General features: G+C 41.7%; 1 protein-coding gene and 1 non-coding gene across 7 annotated transcripts in view; both read right to left on the bottom strand.

Moving 5' to 3' along the window:
- Nucleotides 1–2922: 2922 nt before the first annotated feature.
- Reps1 (RALBP1 associated Eps domain containing 1) overlaps nt 2923–24078 on the bottom strand; it is a 77681-nt gene continuing 56525 nt past the window's right edge. For 2 of the 6 annotated variants that reach the window (XM_028860853.2, XM_028860833.2), the window contains exons 10-20: nt 20807–20887; nt 13352–13439; nt 12216–12317; nt 10336–10408; nt 9049–9167; nt 7758–7822; nt 6875–7060; nt 5737–5832; nt 5253–5401; nt 4364–4469; nt 2923–3194 (exon numbers count right to left, since the gene is read on the bottom strand). In XM_028860853.2, the coding sequence (XP_028716686.1) occupies nt 3126–3194; nt 4364–4469; nt 5253–5401; nt 5737–5832; nt 6875–7060; nt 7758–7822; nt 9049–9167; nt 10336–10408; nt 12216–12317; nt 13352–13439; nt 20807–20887 (1134 nt within the window). In that variant the 3' untranslated portion in view covers nt 2923–3125. The remainder of the gene's footprint in view (nt 3195–4363; nt 4470–5252; nt 5402–5736; nt 5833–6874; nt 7061–7757; nt 7823–9048; nt 9168–10335; nt 10409–12215; nt 12318–13351; nt 13440–20806; nt 20888–24078) is intronic. The other 4 variants (XM_028860842.2, XM_028860837.2, XM_028860868.2 and 1 more) reach the window with 4 other exon arrangements.
- Nucleotides 3498–3604, bottom strand: LOC114687157. The gene has a single exon (XR_003733652.1). It is a non-coding gene; the product is annotated as a U6 spliceosomal RNA (small nuclear RNA).

Raw genomic sequence — 24078 nt, 5'->3', positions numbered from 1 at the left:
CTGTTCTTCCAGAGGGCCCAGATTTAATTCCTGGAACCTACATGGTAGATTATAACCTCTAACTCCAGTTCTAGGGAAACTGATGCTCTCTTTGGCCTCCATGGGCACCAGGTATGGATGCAGTACACAGAGACATATGCAAAACACACACACCCATAAAAATTAGAATAATCTGTAAAAACTAACGGAAATTGTTGTACTTCAGACTCAGGGCCCAGAGACTCCTGAAATGGAATGGGCTGAAGACTCCTCCCTAAGGACTAGCTTTCAAGGCACCCAGAAGGTGCCATGTAAGCTTCCAACAGGAGGGAAGCAACCAACAGTCCTAGCTGGCTATGATGTCTATGAGCTACAATGACCAGCATGGCATGCTAACCATAAGAGTGAAGTTGTGGCATGTATACCTGGGGGTACCAATAGCTCTATAATTGGACTCAAGACCATCTCAACAAGAAGGAAATCAGGCCTGGTACTGGAAACGTAGCCAACTACTCAGGGCTGGTGAAGTCATGGATCTCAGAGGAGAACCCACCACCACCACTTTACTCAACCAGCATAATCCCCAACTCATTCTAAATATCTGCCCTTCTAGTCACAGGTTAGTGTGTTCCTCATCCCTCAATAAGGAAAGCTTTCTTTGCAACAAACAGATCACTGCAGGAAACCACAACCAGTCAAAGAGCAGATTTATGGAACCCAGTCCCAGTGGATTCATCTACAAAACATCCCTAGAACCTAAGGCTCAGGGAACATTGTGGAAGGCAGGGATTTGGGGGGCAGGGGTTGGGAGGTGGGGATTGTAAAAGCCAGAGGACTAGGAAGTTTTCTGTGAGAATTTGTCTCCTAATAATGTTAGAAGCTACACCCATCAAGTCTCACCAACATGACTATTTAAACATGAGCTGAACAAGGACAGCTACAATAGAAAAGCCAACACGGACGGGTGAAAGATCAGACCTCAACCCCACACGAAGAACTATAGACAACCATGGCGTGCTGACAGTGGTAGAAACAGTCTTCCTCGGGGAACACAGCAACGATTAGATATCCAATACCAACTGGTCAGCCCTGAAAATAGGCACAGAAATAACATTTACAGACTGAGCAGACTGTATTTAGGAATATGATTGTATATACATATATGTATACACATATAACAATGTATAACAAAAAAGAGGCCATGAATTTAAAAGAGAGCAAGGAGGGATTTATGGGTAAGTTTGGAAGGAGGAAATGGGAAAATGATATAATTAAATCATAATCTCAAAAACTAAAAGAAGTAGCCAGGCATGCCTTTAATCCCAACACTTTGGAGGCAAAAGCAGGAAGATCTCTGAGTTTGAGGCCAACCTGGTCTATACAGAGTTCTGGGACAACCAGGGCTAGAGACCCTGGCTTAAAAATAAGTAAATAAAAAATAAAAAAATAATGGAAATCTAGTGAAAAAAAAAAAAAGAAAAGAAAGCAAGCACCTGTAATAAACTTTAGGTGAGTAAAAAAAGAATTCTTCTTGCATAGTTAAATGATTGATTGGTGAAAGCTGTATGCTGGGTTATGTTGTTGTCTACTTTGTTGTTAGTAGACACAGTTTGTCCACTGTTGTGTTATGGTAATTGAATCAATTGGTACAGTGTAGAATTGTAAACTCAGGCTACTGAAATATATTTCAAAAATGAAATTTTAATTCCAATTCTTGAAAGTTTAAGTTATGCCTAAAATATACAGAAATTAAATATTGTATTTTCTTTCTTTCTTTTTTTTTTTTTTTTTTCGAGACAGGGTTTCTCTGTGTAGCTTTGCGCCTTTCCTGGAACTTACTCTGTAGACCAGGCTGGCCTCGAACTCACAGAGATCCGCCTGCCTCTGCCTCCCGAGTACTGGGATTAAAGGCGTGCACCACCACAGCCCGGGCATATTGTATTTTCTTATTAGTGTAAAAATTACAATTCTCATCCTGGGAGTGGTCACACACACCTTTAATCCCAGCACTGAGGGATTTAATCCCAGCAGTGAGGCCAGCCTGGGCTACAAAGCGAGATCTAGGACAGACACGGCTGTTACACAGAAAAACCCTCTTGAAAAATAAACAAACAAATAAATAAAACAAGCTTCAGATTCTGTTATGATGGATCGGAGGACAGCCCTGGGTGTCATTCTTCAGGCATATTCTACACTTTTTTTTTTTTAAAGATTGGGTCTTGCACTGGCCCCAGAACCCAAGGGACCTGTCTGTCTAGCCTCCCAGTGCTAGGATTACAAGCACAACATCATGCCTGACTTTAAAAAATTCAAACAACTGGGTCCTGTGAATTAAACTTAGGTCCTCTTCCTTGCAAGACAACTGAAGCAGGATCCTGGCCCATGTATTACTTTGATTAGAGTTAGCACCTCAGTCATGCAAAGAGCAGTGATGTTTTCAAATGGCTTCCCCAGTCTTCACGCAACGGCTTCATCCCTTTCCTTCACTTTGAGGGGACCAGGAAGAAAGACCTGTCTTCATAGTTCGGAAGCTTACACCACATAAATATGCACACACACACACACACACACACACACACACACACACACACACACACACACGTAAGTCATGGGTGAAATTCTACACGATTCCTAAGAATGCTGACGAAGGCCCTGAGGAGGGAAAGGGAAGTAGTTTCTGAGAAACACACCAGGCTCTTGACTCAAACACCGAGTAGGGAGCTCATCTTAAAGCCTTTCTAGAGCAGATTCTGTACATAGAGAGACGTTGACAGTCTGATATCGTTTTCCTTTTGTAAAGATTTGAGTTTGTGCTTGATGAGAAGCCCACTCTGTAAATCCAGTCACAGTATGGTGTGGCCACATATTATGAGGGGCTTGTATTACTGCTCTCTGATGTTATGGCACAGGAAGTGTGAGGCATGCCAACAAACACAATGCATCCTCCAGAAAAAGTCCTCCTGACCCTTTTATTGTTGAAATTAAAAAATAAAAGATACTTAAATACAATGGTGAACATATAGGGCAAAACAGAATCATAAAATTTAATGTTCAATTAAGCAGTGAGCTGAAGGTTTGGGTTTCCAAATAGGCTCTGAACCCCAAACTGCTTAAAAATGGGCATGTTCACAGTTAATGGCATTGGTTTATAGGTGAGAGAACGGTCGGAGCTGTTCCAGTTGAACCTCCAGGGAAATTCGCTCCTCAAGAACATCCTGAAAGAGAGGCAAAGTCCAAGTCATGGAGAAGCAGACAGAACCTGACAACACTAGCCCTGCTTCAAACACAACTCTATTTGTTGAGAGAGAGAGAAAGAGAGAGTGATTCCTATTTTAAATCTAGTTCACTTTAGAAGGCAATCTGTCCATTCCCAATAGGAAAACACGATCCTACTAATTCAAAGCCATTTCTGATGACAGACCCAGGCAATAAGATGCTTTTAGGTTAATTGTTAGAAGAACTAGTGATTGTAGCAGATGGGTATGACAGCACAAATTTTTTTTTTTAGATTTTATTTTTCTAATATGGAACGCTTCACAAATTTGCGTGTCATCCTTGCGCAGGGGCCATGCTAATCTTCTCTGTATCGTTCCAATTTTAGTGTATGTGCTGCCGAAGCGAGCACGACCGCACAAATTTTGAATAAAGCCTTAATTAATTGTATATGAATGTGTTCCCATGAACTCTTTCCTCTGGTGACGGTATCTGATCCTAGATCTCTTTGTGAATTTCAGTTTTACAAAGAAAACGTTCTTTTTCATTCAGAATCTTCAGCATTATTAATTGTGTGTGTGTGTGTGTGTGTGTGTGTGTGTGTAGGTTGGAGAACGATGTATGGGAGTTAGTTCTCCTCCACCGTGGCTACAGCAGTAGAACCCAGGTGCCCAGGTTTGTGGCCTAGTGTTTTCACTCTCAACCACCTCACTGGCCCAGGAAACGTTACTTTGACTTAAGGTTCCTCTTCTTTTTTCACGGGCAAGATGATTTCAAACTTTCCCACTCTGTCTTCATTAGACTGGTTTAAGTTCCTATTACTGAATCTGAGTTGTCTCTGATCACAGGATAAACCAGGAATAGCCCAACTGCCTATGTATTACATGGAGCATAGAGCCGTATATGTACTCTTGGAGATACAAGTCCACTTTTCTTCTCGACGTTCCTTCATGGAAGTTAACAATGTTATAGGAATAGTGATGTCGTACATATGCAGGATAAGACAATGTGCACCAGAACTGTATTAGGAAGTTCCTTTAGTATTAAGAGTCAACGGCTTATGCATTTTAGCGTAAATTTCAGAGACTGACAGGAGCTATTGGATCAGATGCAAGTCCCCCCAACTGAGATGTGGTACGTTCACAGAACTAGGATTCGGAAAGGACATTACCTTTAGTTGCTGTTGCAATTCACTGTTCAATCTGGCCAGAACCGTGTTGGTTTCCTTATTGCGTCTGATCGACGCCTGGATAGCCTTTTTATCTTTCCCCACAGACCTGAGAAGACACAGGGGCAAAGACACCTTCATTTCTTCCCCGTCTTTAACCCTTCACTCCCACTGACTTCTAAGCAGAAGAAGGAGCAACTTCTTCCTTCTTAGCAGAGCTCACTCACTTGCTGTTCCAGTAACAGAATATGTAAGCTACAGAAGCCCAAGACCATAGCTGTTACTTTTCTTTTCTGTTGAATTCATGGAGTGAAATAGTCTGGACCAAGGTTTTTTGTTTTTTTTTTTTGAGACAGGGTTTCTTTCTAGCTTTGGTGCCTGTCCTGGAACTTGTTCTGTAGACCAGGCTGGCCTTGAACTCACAGAGATCCGCCTGGCTCTGCCTCCTGAGCGCTGGGGTTATAGGCGTGCACCACCACCGCCCACTGTTTATGGACTCTTCCTATAAACAGCCAGGCAATGAATCTTTTCGGCTTTGTGGGCCACACTGTTCCTGCTGCGTGCCTTTGTTTCTTTCTCTTTTCTTAGAAATGTGAAGGTTGGTGCTAAGGGCACATGGCACGCAGGCATGACGACCCCGTTTATTCCATGGAACCCATATGAAGAAGATCCAACTCCCCCAAGCTCCGACCGCCACCTGCCCGGCAGACTGTGGAGGTCAGAGGACCACTTGTGGAGGAAGCTGCTTCTCTCCTTCCACCAGGAGGTCCTGGGTTTGAACTCAGGCTGCCAGGTGGCAAGCACTTTTACCACCTGTCCGAACTTCTTTCTGTCCGGTGTTCTGGACTCACTGTGTTAGTGCTGAGATGCCCTGAGGAAGAGCGTGGATTACCTGGGGATAGAAGGCTGTGAGGCAAGGACAGCAGCTAGGACACCTGTCTTCGGGGTGTGCTCATCCACATCTGGCCGTAACTCGTCTTCCGACTTCAATCTCCTTCGAACAGGCTTAGGTGGTGGAGCCAGAGGTGTTGTGCCTTTGCTCTACCCGACAAGAGAGACAAGCGTTCTTAGCGACATTCATGCTTCATTAGCGTTGTGCTAACACCAATTGCCTTTTTAAAGCCACCTGCTGTTAAAAAGGAGGTTACTTGTCTCATTTTAAAACAATTTATGTATCTGTGGCAACAGTTAAGGAAAAACAGGAACAGATGCTTATCACCATGCCGCCCAGGCCGGAGCTCGTGACCCTCTTGCCTCAGCCTCCTGCTGCTGGACTGGGATGCGCATCATCTGTCTAGCGGACTTTATTCCTTAACAAGCATCTTGGCAGTCCCCTATACACACAAAACCGTCCACATTATAAAGACTTTTCATACCACATTGGCAGGAACACTAGCAGCTGTCTTTTCTTCGAGTTTACCATCTGTTTGGGCTACCCGAAGAGAGCTTGCGGGGTCAGAAGCTTTTTCAGCCTAGAGATGAATACATTATCTCATTACTATATCATTATATGTAGCAAAGACAGAACATGCAACAAAGTAAGCTGTTAGGAGCTGTTCTTACTGACAGGAAGTCTGAGGTGAGGATGAGACACACCAAGAAAACTCGGCCAGATGACTCTGTCTAGTGCTGAAGTTGGAAAACAAGACTGGAGAGTAGAGACACAGCCATGGCACTGATGTGCTAGCTGCTGCGAGGCTCTTGAGACTGGGGGATGACACGTCCATCCCAACACATGAACGACAGTCCCCTGGGCACGTCTCCCTCTGCCCCCATGTCCACCACCACCACCTTCCTGGGCACAGTCCACTCCCCTAACGGGCCAAGTCAGCTAAGGGGGTTGCCAGTCAGAGCTTCCCTGTGGTTCAGACCCATGAAATCTTTAGGTTATGCCAGTCAAATTAACATGGGTCGTTGCAGCAGTTAGAGGTCCAACAGCTGGAGCAATGAGAATGGAGATGTCAGTCGGTAGTACTTTTCTCCTTCCAACTCTACATATTTATTTTCAATGACTTAAGCCAGAGATCATACAGACAATGCCACCAGATCCCTGACCACTAAAACTATATATAGTCTCCTAGAACAGTCTATAGAGACTAGGTTTTGGCACGGTGGTGTTTTTGAGAGTGTGTGTGTTGTTGAAGTGTGTAGCTGGGGTAAACATAGCTTCTTATCCTATGGAAGTCTTCATCAATTCATACAACCAGATGCTTAGCATTAATTTCCCAGAGCAGCATTAACCAGGACCAGGTGCATGTGCATTTCACACCACACCTACCCCTGTCCCTGACCCCTGAATCTTACTAAATATCATATTGCAACCATCGGACATTAGAGGCCAATAAAGGAGCCGAGAAGCACGGATGGAGGGATATATATCCTCCACAAGAGGCAGCAGCGGGCCTCTCACTCACTTAGGCCTCTGCTAATTGAATCTGCTCTCTCAAGAGTCCTCTTTACAACATATGGCTTTGAAGAGACTGTCACAAATGAGCTGAACCCCAGCAAACTCACTGGCAAGACCTCAGGATGTTTCTCGGCTTCGTTGTCTTGTTCTTCAGTTACATTTGATGCAGCAAATACTTCAAATTGGCTGAAATCTGCAAAATTTGGTTGTTCTGGTATCTGCTGAGGTGAGGTACTAGTGTGAGTTATTAGACCATCGGCATCCACTGGGCGATGCACTGAGGGACCAGGTGCCTGGACAGTGGTTTAGAACACAGGAACATGCATTTTATTAGACCACAGCATGGTGGTCTCCATTTGTCACACTTTCAGTGACTATCACAGATACATATGCACATAGTCTGTCAGTCTGTATTGAACTTGGCTTTCTCTCAGTAAGATGCCAGGCTCCTACACACACACACACACACACACACACACACACACACACGCACACACGCACGCACGCACGCACGCACGCACGCACGCACGCACGCACGCACGCACGCGCCTCTGTGGTCTTTTTCCTGGGTCTTAATTCCTTCATTTCACTTGTATCTTCTCAATATGCTCTTTAACTTTACTAGTCACCAAGGCTGTCCCCAACTATTTTATAACTATGTCTACTGTAGCACTTCAATTCTGACCTAGAAGGGGTGCAAATGTCCAGGGAGACACTGTGGATTCTGTCTATGAGGCAGTGCTGGACCCAGGACATCCTCAAGTATTTCCCTCTCCTAACCTACTGTTCTGCTAAATCCTTTAAGACAGCATTATCTATTTCTTAGTAACCCAAATTCTTATTGGAATCTTTAGCTCCCAAGAATATGTAAGTCGCTGACCTAAGTGCTGACCTTACAGATAATTACAAATAGAATGAATTGTCTAAGCTGACACACTAACCCTGAGGATGGCAATACTGCCATTTCTAACAAGAGCATAGGAGAATTACCTGGGAGGGCTGAGGTCTTGGAGGCACTGCAGGAGGGTGGGCAACAACTACAGCCTGTTGCTGTCCTGTGAGAACATGCACATCTCTTTAGTGATTCTGTAGTTACTTTACTGAGAAGAAGCAGGTCAATGTAACCACATGATAAAACATTTCTAAGACAACCTGGTAACTTTCCAAGGGGCTGAGGCTATAGCTCAGTGGTAGAGCAGTTGCCTAGCATGCTTGAGGCTTGGGTTTGACCAGGTGACATGGTATCTCATACTTATAATTCCAGAATTTGGGAAGCAGAGTCAAGGGGATGAGAAGCTAGGTCAAAGTCAACATTGGCTACGTAGTGAGTTTGAGGCCAGCTCGGGCTACATGAGACTATCTTAAAACCCAAACCAAAAGCTCTATACGTGACCTAATGGTCCAATTTTATGGCCTCTCTTCAGAGCTCATTTCTCATCACCTCCACCACATGAAGGACTGTTGACAAGCTCCTGCACACTTCCTTAACAGTAACCTGTTCTTAGTTTTTTCCTAGACTGTTCTTTTAGCTACCAGACGAAAGTCTTTAAAACTTTCCTTTAACTTAAAACTATCACCTCTGTGTAAACAATTGTCAGTATTTCCAGTTTTCTTGGCTCAAAGGTCCAATAGTCTGTTGAGTCCTTACGTTTTCCCTCATCATTACAACCTTTAATCACACTGATGAAAACAATCGATGTAGTTGCAATACTGCCAGTTGTAGAAACATTGAAATCCTGGAGTCATGGTTCTCTGCCGTCCGTCCAACACCTCCAACACTGATGCAAGCACATCTTTCCAGATTTCCTGGGGTGGCTCTCAAGCTCCACCATGATTTTTGGTCTCAAAAACACCTCAGTCACTAGGAAAACAACATTCTCCCCACTTCAAAAAAAAGTATTTTTCGTCTGATGTTTTTATTTTATATTGTTTTCTGTTTGTTTGTTTTTTGAGATACAGTTTCTCTTGTATTTTTGGGTTTTGGTTGTGAGCCTAGCCTTTAATGGCTGAGCCATCTCTCCAGCCCGAGATACAGTTTCTCAGTGTAGCTCTGGCTATCCTGGAATTCACTCTGCAGACCAGGCTGTCCTTGAACTCAAGATCCACCTGCCTCTGCCTCCCAAATGCTGGGATCATTTGACGTCTTTAATTCACATTTTTCTTCAATGTAAAAAATAAGACATATTAAGAGAAACAAAAAGAAGTTGTATCTTGGACTAACTTTAAAACAATGTATATTAGTATAATTAATGCCTAATACTATTCCTTAGCCCCTCCCTACCTGTGGTAACTGCAAAGGTCCGATTCATGTCTAGGGATGATGACCTAGAATGAGAGGGCTGTGGCCTTGGAGGGGGAGGTGGTGGCGCAGTGTTATCAGGTGACGTTCCTGAATGAGACCTGCAAAAGTCACCCATCAACTGGTTATGTCAATACTGGAGCTTAATTCTTTCAAACTTGGCAAAACAGCCAAAGACCCTATTAGGATGACACCTTTTCAAGCAGTGCCTATGAAGGTATTACAACTAATGAGAGCAGCACTATCTATGCTGTGTCTGAGACAAATGGTTACTTAATGTGCCAATAACTTCTTATGAAGTCATAAACAAACCTGTTAAAAACTGGAAGTTACTGTCAACATGATTTCATCAGGACAGACCACAAATCTCGTGATACTTTGCATCCAATCGGAGGTAACACTAGCCTGAAACACTATGAGAATCTCTACACGGTTACTTTTCAACAGCTTGAATGTGATAAGCTGGGACAGAATCTGGCTACACTGTGAGATGCTCAAGCGGTATCACTGAAGATACCCCACTTTAGAGGTCACTGTACCCAAACTCAACTAGCTCTAAAGACTCTTCTCTTTGGGACCAAAGTCTTTTATTCTGAAAAGGCTCTCCATGGCTCTGACAAACAGATCTTCACATACAGGGATAAAAAGAACAAACTCCCAAATAGCTGAGAACTCTAAGAAACACAGAACTGCACACATCAAAGAAGGGGAACAAGAGGGCTTCTGACTTTCTAGTAAATTCCTTGAAGCTGGGGTGTGTGTGCTCATCTCTCTCTCACAGGCATGCTGCAAAGGGATTTCCAACATATGCAGAGTGTGAGAAGTGAAGGATGCTTCCATCCTGTATGTCTGAGTGGGTGTAAGGTCCATGCAGACAAACCTCCACCAGCATCCTTTGCTTATCCCATGGACTGTTTGCACCCGCAGAGTGAGCAGGCAGCTCCCCTTTGGACATGCTTCTGGGTGATTAAAACAATGTTCTGGGGGTACTTGCCACAGAGTCGAGTGCTTATCACTTAGACTCTCACTGCTGTACTGTCACAAAGGAGGGTTCATTAGGAAATTATCAGCTCTTTTTATTAGACTGTTCATAAAACACCTAAAAACAAAACAATACTAACAATAAGGCTTCCCTTTTATTTTTTAACAAGTAGAACCAAAATACCTGTCTTTTACATAAACTAATAGGTATTTAACAGATTTCCCTAAGTAACTTCAAATATTAAAGTGCATGGGGAGATCTCAACACAGTTTGATGTAAATACAGACCTTTGACGAGTTACATTGCTCCCAATCTGCTCCGGGTCAGAAGGGAAAGAGTCTGAACTACTGTATCCATCTGCTGGTAAATAAATACATCCTAGTGAATAATACTCATTTCTTTGCTTTTCACTCTCTGCCACAAATGTAAGTAATAGATTGTTCCACTGCTTCAAAATCATAGACATTCAAAGGTTGCTAAAGAGGTTAACAGTTCATTCCAGTGTTACCAATTGTAAAAACCAAATACATCATGCATAGGAATACGGTGGACAGAACAAGTTACAATCTAGATCAAATATCTAATGAAACAAATCAAAACAAATCAGAAAAATCATATATATATACACATATGTATATATAAAACATTTATTTCTCATACAAAAACATAGCTATATGGTTGAATATCCCTTATATGAAATGCTTTGGGCCCCAAATGCTTTTGGTTTCCATTTTCTCTTCTTCCAGATTTAAAGCATTTGCATAGACATGAGATACACGGAGAACAGAGCCAAGTCTAAACACATACCCATTCATGTCCCATATCTACTATCACATGCACAGCCAGGTTCATAGTGTGCCTTTGTTTTTCCTGCAATCTGTCAAGAGTTCAGGTGATGGCATTTTGCTACTCAAAAGGTTTAGGACTCTGAAGCATTTCCTATTTGGGATTTTGAAATGACTGTTGGTCACTCTGTAGTACAGATTCACAAAATATGATTTAAAGTAAACGATAAAATGGTTAACCATGGACACTGATAGTATGAATAATCATTTTCTTATTTTCATAGTAAGTATGAACTATAGTGCAGTAATAAATAGCTACTTTCAAATCAACATTAGAAATAGTGTAAGAAAAGAAAGCTCCTTTTCCCTGGGCATGGTGGCACTGTGCCCAGAGAAGAGGCGCTTTCTTTGCTCCTGGAGCCTGCCTGGTTTCTAAACTCGGCTGCAGAGGCCACCCTTGACTCCTTTCCCCTACGCTACAGCACACGGGTAAGCGCGGCTTCTAGTCTTCCCAGAGAGGTTACAAAGTATAGTCCCGAATCTGGCTGCTTCTCACTACCTGTACCTCTCCCATTCTAGCCCAACCCACCACTCTCTTGTTTCTGGATTATCATACCTGTCTCCTGTTTCAGCACTTGCCTACTTTGGGTCTGGAACTACCACAGGCAGGGTGAGTCTTAAAAAGGAAGGGCAGGTCTCCCGTCACTACTCCATGGGAAATTCTCTAATGACTTTTCATACCATTCGGTAAGGGTGAAAACGTTCCCACTGCTTCTGCTCTTGTCTCCCTTGCTGCCTCTGCTGAGCACACCGATTCTACTCCAGAGCACCGCCTGAGGGCTGCACACTGGCTGCTGTTCCCATAAGTCCCAGCTGTCCTTCAAATTCCAAGTCAAACGTTATCTTCTAATACAGCCTTCTCTGTTCTCCTCATTTGAAATGACACTCCCATTCTCCTCTCCAGCTTTTAGGTTCTATCCATGCACTTAGCTTTCTTGTCACTTAAGAGTCACCCCACCCCACCCCAATCTCCCTTATAAACTTAATCCAGATGAAGACTGGCTCTACTCTGTTGACTGCTAAATCCCACTCCCTAGATTGGAACCTGGCACACAGCATCCAATTACCTCGGCTGCATGAGTGAGAGACAAAGGACCACCCGGGGAAGGGCCAATGCCACAAACAAGGGATGGTGGCAAACGGTAGCCTGCCCTGAAGCAGGTGACAAGGACGTGTTCACACACAGGGCGTCAGGTTTTCAAGAGTTACTGTCCCCCATTTTATGCAGCAAACACAGTGTTATTAATAAATATCTCAATCCCCCAGACTCTAAATTTACTTAATAAACTCAAACGTGAGCTATGATGCCATCTTTCACTTACCTACAGTATTTCCAGAAGGAAATTTCACTGATGAGTTGATTTTATTTTCTTCAGAAAGGTCAGATGGTTTCACAAGCAATGGACTTGTGGGATTAGTGTGATCTAGTAGAGAATTAAAAGAGGCAACAATACAAGAGACAGACATTTGTATTGATAAAATTAATAAGAGATCACATTACAATATAAGACTTCATTTAGATATTGCAGAAAGTGTCTTAAGACAACACAATCTTTTTAATAAAACCAATTATAAATTTGTTCCTGGGAAGTTCTGTTACCTTCTACAACAGAAGGTAATTCATCTCTCTGCATTTTCACTTGGTTAACTTATCCCTACCGCACAGGCAACAACAATCCACCCCAAGTCTGGGCTGTAAATGTTGTCCACGCTGACCTACACAGTCAGTCAGTGCTCCCGAGAATTTTCTAGGCCGGCCTGATGCTGCCCAGCTGGCACTGAAGCACCTGGGAGGCCGAGGCAGGAGATGAAGGGTCTGAGGCCAGCGGAGCTACAGAGTGAGAACCCAGATGGTGCCTTACCACCATCTGCAACTCCATGCCAGGGCATCCAGTGGCCTCTCTGACCTCTTCAGGTACCAGGCACACAAGTGTTGCATACACATACACATAGGGAAAATACTCATACATATAAAATAAAATAAATCTAAACAACAAAAAACCTCAGATTCCAGAATACCAGAAATGTCTCATTTTCAAATGATCTTGTTTATTTTGTAAAATTTCCCCCAAACACCCTCATTTTAAAGCTTTATACGGTAAACAATTTCCTTTTAAAAACTGCCATTTGTTTCAAGATGCAGCTCTGGGGGCACACACAATTGTAGAAAAGTAGTAGCTTAAAAGGAAAATAAAGAATTACGAGTCAGTGTGGTGGAGTGAGTATGTCTTTACTCCCAGCACTCTAGAGGCAGAGGCGGGTGGATCTCTGTGAATTCAGGGACAGCCTGGTCTACAGAAAGAGTTCCAGGATACCCAAGGCTATGTCATGAGACCCTGCCTCAAAAAACCAAACCAAAAAAGGTCATTTATGAAAGAAACTCGACCCTTGGAAGAAGAATTCCCTCTGCGTTCCAGCAGCAAGCTGAGCTGCAGCGGCCTGAGGGCGTCTCCCTTACCACTGCTCGATCTCTTCAGTTCCATCTCCTGCATGTGGATTTTGCTCGGAGTCATGCGAATGGGAACTGGATGGACAATAGCAGTGTCCTAGAGACAAAGGAAGTAAGTACAGAATCTGTGTTAGGAATCGTGGGATCCTGAAAATTAACAACACAGAAAGCTCCTGCCCAAGTTTTTCTCATTCATAGGAATGCAAACATGACATCTTTAAAAATTAAAAGCTCAATTTAAAAAAATCAAGTTTAGATGCTGAATAATTTGATTTCATAATGTAATTTTAAATTGATTAAAGAATTTAATGAAATTTGCTTATTAAAAACATAGCTCAAAACAATATATGAAAACAAACTGCAATGATCTGATGAGATTATATAAATGTTAATCTTTGAGGTAAATTAAAATATTTCATGAGAACTCAAAAGCTAAGTGACAGACTGAAAATTGTTTTTGCTAAAGTGCTTAAGAAAATTTTGCTTTTTTTTAAACCTATAAAACAAAAATAACTAGAAGTCTGTCTTACTGCAACTGTAGGTATAATAAATGCTTCCTATCCATAAAGGAATACACTACTTTAGAGGAACAAGAAAAACACCCCCACTAACATGCCAGGATTTTATGAGTGCAATACATCAAATATGTCTAAGCAATGGGGAGGCGATTCCAGAGGAGTACAGTAGTTGATGGTAGTGACTTCCGGAAGGAAGAGTAAAGGCCGAGAAAAGAGGATGAGCGGACGACAAAGGAGACGTCTCAGAACCAGAAGGAAGGCAGAGAGAAGCCCTAGGAAGGAGGCCAGCTCTGTGGCTGAGACCCTCTGGGGAACGACAGAACCCCATCAAACACCTGGCTTCAGAGCAGCTGAAAGCCAGGGCAGGGAGGGCGTGGCTCCTCCATGCTTACCATGCTATCCCTGTGACCTGAGCCCCCCCAGGTGAGTGTCTAGTAATGCAGTGAGTGCAGCACGGGGCACTGGCCTGCAGTTGACACTGGACACCGTTCAGTGTCACAAAACCGATGAGGGAAAAAGGACACACCACACGCCTTTTATTTGACAGGCCGTTGGCTTACTCTGTCTAAACTTAAACAATTTACAACAAATGTGTCATAGCTATTACACGAACAAAATCATTTAGAGTAATTTCCTGTTCCTATTCCAGTGAGAATCTAACCAAAATTCATGTAAATAAGCAATAAACCTGACCTTCTATTTCCCTGTACCTCTAAAATTATAGTTAAAATATCAATATTATACACAGGTGAAAGTTTTGATTTCTCTAACATTCTCAAAAAATATTTAAAATAATACATTTAAGACATTGCCATATTTATGATTATAAAAATGTGGCTTTACTAATAACATCTTAGTTTAAAATTTTTTATATTGCTAGAATTTTCATTTTTGCTAACCTGGTGGGTATTGGTGGCTTCTCACAAAAAAGAATGTTTGTACTTCTTCCTTGTAGTCTCTGTGTGTACATATCTTCTATATTGGTTTGTTTCTAAATGATACAGCTTTTAAACATACACCTTATGTCATTTTTTTCCAGTGCATGATTAATATACTTAGTATTCTTTGTACTTTGTTCTTAGTCTAATTAACCACTAAAATAGTTTGTGCGTGTGATGCTTTTACAAAATATATATTTCTCTATTCCAAATTTAGACATTTACACATGATACTGTCTCCAAGGTTTGTAAATGTGTCCCTTCTACACGGACTGTTGACTTGGACACAAAATTTTCAATACATTCACTGAATGGGATTTTTAATTGTATGGCTCTAATCCTTGATCTTTTAATTGTTAAAGTTGGGTTAATTTATTCCTCTCTCAAGTGATTTTTCCATTTTAACTCTAGTTTTCTAGTTTTTGCTTCACATTGTAAAGATCTGTGTACTGTGGTGGATTGACGAACGGCCTCCGTGGGCTCCTGTGTTTGAACCCTTAGTGCTGTGCCTTTGCTCCACCGTGGCCTCTGGGACTGTCAGCCCGATTCAAGTCTCTTTTATCAGTTGTCTGGCTCATGGTGCAATAGACAGTAAGATCCGTCAGTATATATTGAGTATATATGTAGATACAGGTGCCCACTGAGGCCAGAGGCATCCGATCCCTCAGAGTGCTTAACTCGGATGCTGGGAACCGAGTTCTGACCCTTTGCAAGAGCAGAAGGAGCTCTTAACTACTGAGCCTTGTTCTAACACCCTTCATATATTCTTTTTTTTTTTTTTGAGACAGGGTTTCTCTGCATAGCTTTGCACCTTTCCTGGAGCTCACTTGGTAGCCCAGGCTGGCCTCGAACTCACAGAGATCCACCTGGCTCTGCCTCCCGAGTGCTGGGATTAAAGGCGGGCGCCACCACCGCCCGGCTAATATATTCTTAAGTTATGAGGTGAAACATTAAATTTGTTGTATCTTTCAAGTGAATATAATTTCATTGCCTTTTAAAAACAAAACAAAAAACAAACCACAGTCTCACCATGTAGCTCTGACTGGCCTTTAACTCCCAAGTGCTAAGATTAAAGGTGTGAACCACCTTACCCAGCTAATTTTATTACATATTTTTATTTACACATAAATTGCATATGCAATAAAAAAATCTAAGCCTTAATTTCCCAAAAGGTATGCTAAGTCTGTACCAACCCATCAGCTTTCAGTAGCACACTGTACTTGAACAACTACGGGCTGCTGATGATCTGAAAGCTTTTAGTCCACTGGCTTCTGTGGCCCACAGAAGACAACAAAATACTGATAAGCCTAACATGGACGGCCAGGCCTAGCCTCAGAATAATGCATTATATACTATGTCTGTGGCTTATGCAGCTAGACAGGAAACTTTCACTTTAATATGTTAATGAAGAACCATGAATGTCTATAACAAGTCATACTTTCTCTCTGCTCTTATCTACTATCTCCAAATCAAAAAACATAAACCCTACAAAACCCATCACACCACCATCAAAAAACCAGTAGCAAGCAGGCTCTGCCCACTTTCTTCTACCTATTCAAATTGCCCAAAAGCCATTTCCAATTGCACATCTGTATCGTATATTTGGGTGCCTAATTAATATAATTCAGAACTTTTTTATACTGTCATATTTACGCTCATCTCTCAATATTTTCTACATGCCTGCTGCAGAAACTTTCTGTCCAGCAGAGGATACAGGGTCTCACCCTCTAAGGGTCCAGGAACCCTAAAAGATGTCTTAGCAAGGTTCTTCTTCTCTGTGCCAGTGAATGAAGATCTTCACCCAAGAACCTTGAGGAAAAGATGTATTTGGGAAGGAGGAGTCCAGGAGAGTGGCTGCCTCTACAGGGGTGGGAAAGAACAGCCCACAACTGAACAGGCAGGGTGGTTTATATAGGATTTCTTGGGGGCGGAGTTTCTCCAGGGAGAAGGTTTTCTGCTCAGGGATTGGTTAGTTTCATTGGTCAGGGGCAGAGATGGCTCTGACTTCAGAGCCAAACTGTGCTTCTTTCACTGGCCTTTCTTAGCTTTTTGGCTTTAATTCTAAGGCCAGGGCATATTCCTTAACTGGCTGATTCTAGGGACAAAGTGTGTTTCTTTGGCACTGGTGTCAGAGTCAGGGCATACTTCTTTGGTTCTGGGTTCAGGACTAAACTGTTTCTTACACTGGCTCAGATCCCAGATCCAGGCTGTGTTTCTTTTACCGGTTCTGGCTTCCAGGGTCAGGGTGGGTATCTTTAGCTGGCCCCTTCCCTACACCCACCATCCTGTCACCCCTTCCTGTCTAGTCCAACCCCGCCTACTGTCCATTCTCGTGCTAAGAGCTCAGCGTCTGTCTTTTGACCCCCACTTCTTCACACCATCCGCGGAGTCTGCTTCCCCAGTTGCCTGTCTCATCCTGGCACGTGGTGCTAGCTCCCAGATGACAACTGAGTGAGGCTGACCTCCTCAGTCTGGCCTGCTGAGATGTCTCCATCTGGATTAACTACAGTCTGTAAGCCCAGCCTCCCTCCACACATATTCGTGCCATATGCTGTCGCTATGAAGACCTTATCTTGCTCACGAGATTCTCTGCTCCGAAGGCCTTGCTCTACTTTCGCCAACTCCCACTTCCAATCAGGACACACAGGGAACCACTTACGGGGCCTCTGGCACGCAGCCTGCCCACTTTCCTTAACTTCTCTTTTTCCTGTCTTTCTCTCTCAGCTACTGGCCAAAGCCTGGGCACCCCTGATCCTCTGAGCTCTGCTCCCCTCCTGTCACGCAGCTGCTTCCCAGCCTCCACTGCAGAACCTGCCAGCTTTCTAGACCCTAACTTAAAGCCATAGCTTTCCTCTCTCTTCTCCAGCTCCCTCTTCCTGACAGCTGCCAATGATCACAGCAGTGGTTCTCAACCGGTCAACCCTTTGGAGGTTGACAGACCCTGTCACAGGGGTCAGATGAGATCTCCTGCATATCAAGTATTTACATTATGACTTATAAGAGTAGCAAAATTACAGTCATGAAGTAGCAATGAAAATAATTTTATGGTCAGGGTCACCACAACACGAGGAACTGTATTAAAGGGTCACAACATTAGGAAGGTAGAGAACCACTGAGTTACAGCTTGTCTGCCCTACTGTTTTCCTCTTAAACGCGAAAAAAAGGGTTCTGAGCTTAAAAAAAAAAAAAAAAGATTCATCATACAAACAATGGACCTCCTTCTGTCCAACACTTCCCCAAACACCCTTTTCTACCTCTAGTTCTGCCCAGCTATATCCCATGATAACTACCACAATTGGCATTACCATGATCATCACTTAACAATAATTAAACTGGTCTGTTGAAGACTGAAATCTTTCTTCTGGCATCTTTTATTTCTGTAGAATATCACAGAAGGGGTACTATCAAATCAGCTGAGTTGGTCGGCCTTACAGGTGGATCAAGCTAACCCTTTTTATATTTTATATGCTCAACTGCTCAGCTCTACAGCCCTCATCGGGAAGCAGACTAGTACATTACACTCGCCATCAGTCTACAACTCCCTTGGTGTGCTGATCCCATCACCCTAGCGGAAGTGAAAGAAGAGAAAACAAGTTTATGGAAATGAGCTCATCAGCACTGCAGTTTCACCACAACTGCGAAGCTGCTGCTGTGGTGTGTACAGGGTGACCTGTGAGACAGGTGTCAAGTGTCAGTAGACCAGGCTGAGCTTTCACAGACCTTTAAACCCACTCCACTCAATGAAAATGTTGAGTTCATACTAGAACAGTACATTGAATTTGTTGGCTTTTGCTCCCACCCCCCACGGTGATTCTGCTGAACAAGTCCTAACTCACTTAACTGCAATCCTTGTTTATACAAGCCTGCAAAGGGTCATTTCAGAGTGTGGCTACAGGCTGTAGCCTGCGGACAGGCAGCACTCAGGTATTAAAGGAAGTGTAAGACACTAATAGGAGAGGACACAATTAAGTGAAAGTAGAGTGTTTTCCTAATTGAGAATCTGAAGTGAGATGAGATGAGTTAGAGAACAAAGATTTAATTTACTAGCCACCCCCAGGCATAGGCAGCTGAGTATAAGTATTTAATAGTATGACCAAATTCAGAAGTCTAAATTCAAGTTTAAAATCTCAATGAACCATGTCTTATTTTCTCAAAGTCTTGTGTCATATTACAGATAGTGATGGAAAATTTGGGGTTTTTTTTTTTTTTTTTTTTTCTTGTTTTTTTAAGACAGAGTCTCTCAATGTAGCCTAGGATCATTGGTCTCTCCCTCCCAAATGCTAGAATTACAGGCGTTTGTCACCATGCCCTGCTGAGCTATAGAGTTTTTAACACCATAGTTGGCACTCACAAATCTGGACTTTATTCTAAGATATGAGAAAAACATTAAATATTTTTTTCTTTATTTCCCACCAATTGGTAGTAGAGTTCAAGGTTAGCTTGGGCCACACAAGACTCTGTCTCAAAACAAAACCAAAAACAAACAAAGAAATAAGCAAAACCCCCAAATGATGTTTCCACCTGGTCTGGAAGAGTGTTTATACTATCAGTAATTATTTCTTCTGCCTTTTAAGTGTTAGAAAATAAACCAAGTTTCTTTTATTGCTAATTCATAAAAAATTTCCATTGGTTAAACTATACAATAACTAGAAGACAGGAGTAATAAAAATAAAGCTTAAGGCTAAAAGAAACTTAAGGCAAACTCCTGTTATAGAGCTTCTCACATCCCAAGAGACCAGAACTGTGGCTTCGAACAAGTATCAAAATTTCAGTATTTTCAGAGACAAGAGGTTTAAACATAGTCAAAGAAGCAAATGCCTGAGTCATCCACATACTAACAGCCTTGGAAACAATAAATTACAGCCGTAACATTTTTAAAACATCCATACATTATGTTCGAATTGAATTCAGTAGCTATAAAAGCATCCTCTATAAAAGTGTAAAACACACCGAAACCTCATTAACTTCCTGCTGCAGCGGAATTTTCTTTAAAAGCCACTTTCTCCCAAACCACATTAAACATCAAGACCCTTTAAAATGAATATACGCTGGCTGTCTTTGATCAAAAGCATCGAAAAAGAATGTGCCTGTGCTCTGGCGAGAGCTCAGTGCTTAGCGTTTTGGCATGAACCAGGCTCTTGGTTCAAACCTCAACACTGGGGAGTGGGGCACAGACATGAATGTCCTGTGTCACTTTCTCTGCACCTTTCTATGTGGACACTCTCCTTCCTTCCTAGTTACTTTGTCTTTTTATGCAGTATGCTTATTAGCATGTGTCCTCTTTAAAAGAAACAAGAGAAAGACCACATAAAGGAGTGAGAAGTGAGAAGAATGATTTCTAGCTACAGTTTAAAAGATTTCAGGCATTTGAGGGACAGGTGAGGTATAACTCTATAGGGATAGAATTGATTTTCAAATCAGGATATGAACTTTGTAGCATTTCTTAAAAAGCAACACAGAAAACAACAGGAAGACAAGACAGAGGCTCTGGAGCACAGGGGTGAACTCCACCAGTTTGCTCTTGTTGGGCTGAACTCAGTGCTCTTCACCAGAACTCAACACACCAACAAAATAAAAGGTGTGTTATTGGGATATTAAAAAAAAATGACACTGCATAAATATTCACATATAGAGTACATGTTACATGATGTAAAAGCATACACATAAAATATTTACATAAAGTGGCTACACTGAAACAAGTAGTCTATGTTTAATAGAACATACACTTAGCAGATGGTAACATGGCTAACCAAATCAACTGTCACAAAATACTCCTTACAGACACATGTACCAGATTTTAAACATAGAGTTTTCTCTCACCAAAATAACTACAAACTACAAGGAATGGCAAAAATGTTCTTCCACTATTGAGCACACAAAAATCAAACGGCCTGCCAAATTTCCCTCTAAGCACTACACTGAATCATGCATATCAGCTAAAAACCATAATGATGGAAATTGGGTTAATAAAATTAATTTCAAACAAGCAAGCTAAGTGATTGACTTACAGGATCAGCTGGTGCAATGTTAGAATCAAATTGGGTCAGAGTTTGTGAGCTTGAAGAGCGTTCACTAAATGTCTCCCACTGCTGAACAGACAGAGGAGAGAGAAGTCAGCACGGGGAGATGCGCAGGAGATCACTGGAGAAGACTCAGCAAAGTCATTCAGAGGCCGCACTGCAAACTGCGTCCCCAGAGCCAGCAATGCTGGAGTTCCTAATTCCCATAACCACTTCAGACTCATCTATGCCGGGCCATCTGAGTAAGGTAAGGTGAGTACCTTCATAACCAAATGTGTGGTACAAATTTAATGCAATCTCTATAGATGAGATCAAAACTTTTACAGAATTAACACTCAAAACACCATCAAGAAAACAGAGTATAGTGATGAAATGGCAACCAAATAGAAATGCACAGGGGTGTCTTGACTGGAACAAAGTTAACTTCAAATTCTGTTCAAACTCCAGTTAAAACACTGATTTAAAGAAGCCGAGGAGCTGAAATTCAGATAAAATGGAGCATTCACTGCGACTTGCCAGTGCGACCCCTGAAAGATGATTCCATTATGTACATGCACGTATTCTATACATATGCATAGATATTTAATAAAATATCGCTGAGATAAAATGCAAGGGATTCTGCAATTACTAACGTTTGAGCTTATTTGTCAATTTGTAGCAAGTCAACCTCTGCAATCAGCACCACGAACAGGGCCATGCCAGATCACAAGACAGAACTGCCAATCCAGGCACCCTCCCCATGCTAGGAAAATCAGAATGCGGCCATGAGAGCAAATCAAGCATCTGAGTATGTGTTATATACAGGAGATGCACGGGAGAAACTACTGTTCTAAAAGAGGTACACAAAGAAATATCATACCTCTTAAAATAGGTGGAATGATAAGTCAACATTAATTACAGTAAATTCCATTTGCAATCTTAATAACAGCACAGAATTTTTACATCAAGATTGTATTAAAACTATCATTTGAATCTGATTCTTAAAATGACAAGTAGTCCTCTGAAGAGGGAAACATCTACTTACACATATACAATATATACACATGAATGCTTACACACAGACACAATTACCTCATTGACCAAAATCCTTTATATAATTCAGTTTGTAAGAGTATATACTTGTATGCTTCAAAGTTCAACTTTATATTTAAAATAGTGATATTCAATTTGAGTAGACATAAAAATTAGGTTTTAGCAAATGTGAATATTGCTGAAAATTACCTACAAAAATGGCTAATAGAAGCATTTAACATCATTTCCTACAGGTTACTTTAACATGAAAAAATAATGTTGATTTAAAGTTGTGAATAAAGCTCACAACTGCTCACTTTTATCATGGGCTTCACATAAGGAACTGATTTACCAAATTTGGTAATGTAATTAATTTCTTCTTCAGTAATTCTTGTTGCAAGGATTTAGAAGGAAGTGAACTGTCTACCTTATAGAAAACAGATGACATGCAGAACTAAGCTCCCTGGAAGGCAGTCTGTATCATTTTTATAAGTACAGCCCTTAACAGCAACAGGCTCTGGCACCTGACTACTGGCATACTAGCTGGGCTGTGTGCACTTGGCTGAGTTCCATAACCTCTCTGTGTTTCAATTACATCATCTTTAACATGAAACTAGTAATACCCACGTCACTGGAGTGTCATGAGGAACTAAGAAGTCAAATTAGGTGAAGAGCCTTTGAATGGACTGGCATATCAAAAGTGCTTTAAAAAGTTAGGGATTATTGGTAGTGTTTTCTCCTATAGCACCTAATCTGTATCCATTAGTGCCAAATTAACACTGAAAGAATATTAAGCGTTTGTGGGAGATAAAATTTATTTTTTATTAAATATAAAATATAAATTTAATTCCAATTAGATATTTTAATAGCTATTAAGAAAACATTTTAAAATCATTGTTTCATTAGCTTTCCGGTCTTCTTATGCATAGCAACACACTTATGTCATTTATGATCTTATTACTAAGAATTATAAAATAAAACCTGGTAGGTCTTTTTGAGAGGGATAAAATATGTACCTGGAATCAGAACTGAAAAGTACTTTTATCCCCATCTCTCAAGATCACATCTGATTTCTTTTAGAATGGACTCTGGAACCTAATGCTTGAGAAGCATTGCTTTTCTGTACAAACTATCAACAATGGCTAACAGCACCCCGTTAACTTAATAATTGCTTTTTAAAAACTGACAAAAAAATGTAAGTGCAGCCTGATGACTCTAACCCTACCTCCGTAAGCAACCTCTACTAGCAAACTCTTCACGGCTTCCTCCCTCCCCCTCTTCCCACAAACACGTAGCTAATGGGCTACACCCTACAGAAGGTAGGGGTGGGGTGGTGGAGCTACTAGCAGCAGTGAGTCCTATGAACTGCCAGGTCTCCATTTCCCAGCAGCCCCAATAACTAGCATGACATTAACAAAATACTTTTCTGGCTTTAAAAGACAAGAAAGCACAAAGGCTTACTTTCCCCTGGAAGTCAAAAAATTAATTTTTGAAGATATGAAACTCAGTTAACAAAGAAAGCTGCTTAAAAGGCTAATAATGGATTCACTAGAGCACAGAAGTTTTACTGGGAGACCTCAAGGGGTATGAGAATGGGGTGCTCAGGACCTTCCACTTAATGTTAAGAGTGCTCTCTTATGGTCTGTACAGCGTAAGTCCAAGTAGTTAGGAAGCAGCACATTTGTCCCTATACTGTTTTGTATGCCACTGGTCAAAATTAATAGGGTAAAATTACTTCATTTTGTATTATTATTTTTTTCGAGACAGGGTCTCTCTACATAGCTTTGGCTGTCCTGGAACGCACTATGTAGACCAGGCTGACCTCGAACTCACACAGATCCTCCTGCCTCTGCTTCTCAAGTGCTGGGATTAAAGGTGGGTGCCACCACGCCTGGCCTCCATTTTGTATTTAAATAAAACTAATTTTAACTAGTTTCGGTTGCAGAAGATACTTCTTCCATGCAGAAAGCTACCCCAGTGACTTGTTTCTTCCATTACTTTAATGCCAAGATTGCAAATGTATCCTCGAATACCCTGCTTATACTACTGTGAAGTATATATACTGTGAAATATATATACTGTGAAGTATATATACTGTGAAGGGGACACAGGACTTGTGTCCAAATATTGCTCTTGAATCTCCCTGGACATGAGATCTGGTTAAGTCACTCCCTCTTTGACTTTCAGTTTATACATTTGCCCCACCTAATTCACGAAGCTTTAGTGGGGATGGATGGTGAAAACCATGA

Source organism: Peromyscus leucopus, chromosome 8a (genome assembly GCF_004664715.2).
Source record: "Peromyscus leucopus breed LL Stock chromosome 8a, UCI_PerLeu_2.1, whole genome shotgun sequence".
NCBI lineage: Eukaryota > Metazoa > Chordata > Mammalia > Rodentia > Cricetidae > Peromyscus > Peromyscus leucopus.
Note: the sequence above shows the minus strand (reverse complement) of the source record. Positions and strands in the feature narration are given on the sequence as shown.